The 2,836-nt window shown below is 52.5% G+C and overlaps 1 protein-coding gene across 1 annotated transcript; it reads right to left on the bottom strand.

Annotated features, from left to right (window-relative positions):
• Positions 1-394: 394 nt before the first annotated feature.
• LOC125525309 (desmethyl-deoxy-podophyllotoxin synthase-like) lies at positions 395-2,523 on the bottom strand. Its single transcript, XM_048690306.1, has one exon. It carries the CDS (start codon positions 2,521-2,523, stop codon positions 1,261-1,263), a length of 1,263 nt encoding a protein of 420 aa, XP_048546263.1. The 3' UTR covers positions 395-1,260.
• Positions 2,524-2,836: the final 313 nt, after the last annotated feature.

Genomic DNA, 2,836 nt, shown 5'->3' with positions numbered 1-2,836 from the left:
AAACCTAATTCACCCTTTTCTGATGCAAGATCAGAAAGGCAAGAGGTTCCAAAGACTTGCTCTCCCGCTCGCGGGTGGACACACCAGCGTTCCGGATGGGGACATGATGGCGCCAGAAACTACCAAGAAATATCTGAGGATCGTCAAGATATTGGTTACCACCAGCGTTCCCACGACATGACGGCACACTTTCGTCATGAAGATATTGGTTACCTCAGATGTCCCCATGACGAAAGTGTGCAACTTCGCGGCGGGGCGTGAGAACCTCCCATAAGAATTCATATGCGACTATGCGGACTAGATTGTGCAACTATGTGGTCATGCATGTGCCAACTAAGACTATTATGTGTGCAATTAGAATTACTATAGATGCCAATAAAAATTGATGGTCATGTATGCAACTTCCTAATGATCGTATCCAACTGAGAACGATTATGTGTGCAATTAGAACTACTATAGATGCCAACAAGAATGGTCATCGTGTGTGCAACTTTTCAATGATCATGCCCAACTGAAAACAACTATGCATGTATGCAACTAGAACTACTATAGATGCCAATAAGAAATAATCGCCATGTGCAAAATTTTAATGATTGTATTCAACTAAGAACAGTTATGTGTGCAACTACAACTACTACAGATGGCAAAAAAAATGGGACTAACGAAAACATGTTTGCATCAAGCATATTTATTACTCATGATTGAAAAAGTATGGTCGTAACATTTACAAGCTACAAGGATTAGCTTTTCCATCGGTCATACTAGCTAAATTTTCTGAGATTACCTGAGGTAACCATTTATATCCATGTCATGTGCCTTCTCTTTCTTCAGTATTAATATGCCGGAACGCCTCTCATTTACGCACGCGAACACTGTTGAGTAAAGAGCCAATTTCACATGCACGAGCCGGGGTTGCAGTACTTGTTCGTCAGTTCGATCGATCACCATCAGGCGCTACTTTCATCTGATCTAGAGCCAGGACTAGTAGGCTTACTAGGCTATCGAGGCCTCGGCCCGCGTCTAACACCCGGGAACTGAATCACTGGATCACAGGAAGGCGGGAACCATACGCGCGCATGGGGCTGGAGGAGCTACTGCTGCTCCGTCACTTCTGGCCTCGACAGATCGACGTATCTCTTTCCTCCATCTTCGTCTTCAGCGTCCCCTGCCCCTCCCTATGAACCCCGTCCATGACTGCCCGACGGCTGGCCGAAAAGGCGAAAACCTCACGGCCAAGGCCAGCGTGCAGGAACAGGAAAATCACGCAGGCAAGAGGGGCGGAGAACACAACGTCAACGGCGCCGCTGCTCGGGTTTCCAACGGAGGATAGGCGTTTTGATGCGGAGGAGAACGTGAGTTGGCGGACGGGAGGGAGCAGCGGGACACGGCGGCACGGAGGCGGGGCCGGCCGCATCGGCCGGCGCGATGTGTGGCAGCGGCGGACTCATGCGGACTACGGAGGTTTATTTTTCTTTTGGACACGAAGTGGACCCGTGCCCTCTTGCCTCCTATCGCGGCAGCGCAAATCGACGGCTCGCGTTCGGCCGCTCGGGAATGACTGACTCTTTTAGGTAAATATAAAGCCTTGGTTGTAACGAGAGAGCTTACTATGAGGAGTGCCCTTATGACTCTGTCGGTTAAGGAGACTCGTGTATTGGCAGCATCTTTTTGGATCCTGAGTAACACTTGGACCATGTCCTGCTCGTGCTCGGCATCTCCATCTCTGGCTGCCCTCCTCTCCTCGTGACTCTTGAGGATGCTGCCCATAACGCTGAACACCTCCTGACGGTGCCGCTCCGCCTTGCCGCCGCCGCCGCGCGGCACAAGTCGAACTAGCCACGACGAAGGGAAGAGGTCCCGGAGGCCGAAAATCAACGACAGGTCCATTCCTTGCTTGACGATCCTCGGAAACGTGGCCCTATCGGGCAGCCTGTCCCTAAACATGGCACGCACCACCGAGTCTGTCACCAACTCTTCCAGCCGCTCGCCCATGTTGACCAGTCGACCGTCGGACGTCGCCTGAAGCGACGAGACCAGGCGCGCCGCCTCCTCCTCGCGGATCCGTCGGAATGCCTCGACTCGCCGCGCGCTGAGCAGCTCCATCATGAGGATCCGGCGGAGCAGCCGCCAGTTGTCGCCGTAGGGCGCGAAGACGATCCCCTGGCCATGCCTCGAGAGCTCGTCGATGCCCGGGCTGCTTAGCCGCGCCGAGAAGGCGGCCTCGTTGCCCTTGTAGATCTCCCTCGCGGCCTCGGCGGAGGAGACCACGATGGCCTCGCGCTCGCACACGCGGAGCAGCATGAGCGGGCCATGGCGGAGGGAGAGGTCGCGCATGATGTGGTGTGGGAGCCCGCGCAACAGGTGGTGCAGGCTGCCGGTGATCGGAAGCTGCCACGGACCAGGAGGCAGCTTCGGGCGGGGACGCCTGGTGGCAGCGGCGGCGGCGGCGCGTAGGACGGCATGGTAGAGGAGAGCTAACAAGATGCATAGGGCCAAGTGGTACGAGTAGTATGGCAGCTCCATGTGCGCCAAAGGGTTACGCGTATCTACAACAGACTAGCAGACCGAAGCATGTCCATTTATTTATACTAGTCCCAACCCGTGCAGTTGCACGGGCTAGTATTATTAATATGCACACATTTTTATAAATACGTGTAGAAACTTTTAATAGCGTAATCTTTAGTAATTGAGAACACTTTTTTTTAACAGTCTTCTGTTATATATTACATGAGATAGTTTTTCTTGGTTATTAGTCATGGAAAATAAATTATATGTCGTTTGGCAAAGAAAAGCAGCACGCGCTATGCAAAAACTCACCATGTGCGCAAACATTGCA

This window comes from Triticum urartu, chromosome 7 (genome assembly GCF_003073215.2).
Source record: "Triticum urartu cultivar G1812 chromosome 7, Tu2.1, whole genome shotgun sequence".
Lineage (NCBI taxonomy): Eukaryota > Viridiplantae > Streptophyta > Magnoliopsida > Poales > Poaceae > Triticum > Triticum urartu.
The sequence above is the reverse complement of the archived record's forward strand: the minus strand, read 5'-3'. Positions and strand labels throughout refer to the sequence as shown.

What these genes read in the sequence shown, in the direction of transcription:
- LOC125525309 (XM_048690306.1), bottom strand. Translation starts at nt 2,523, where the DNA reads ATGGAGCTGCCATACTACTCGTACCACTTGGCCCTATGCATCTTGTTA.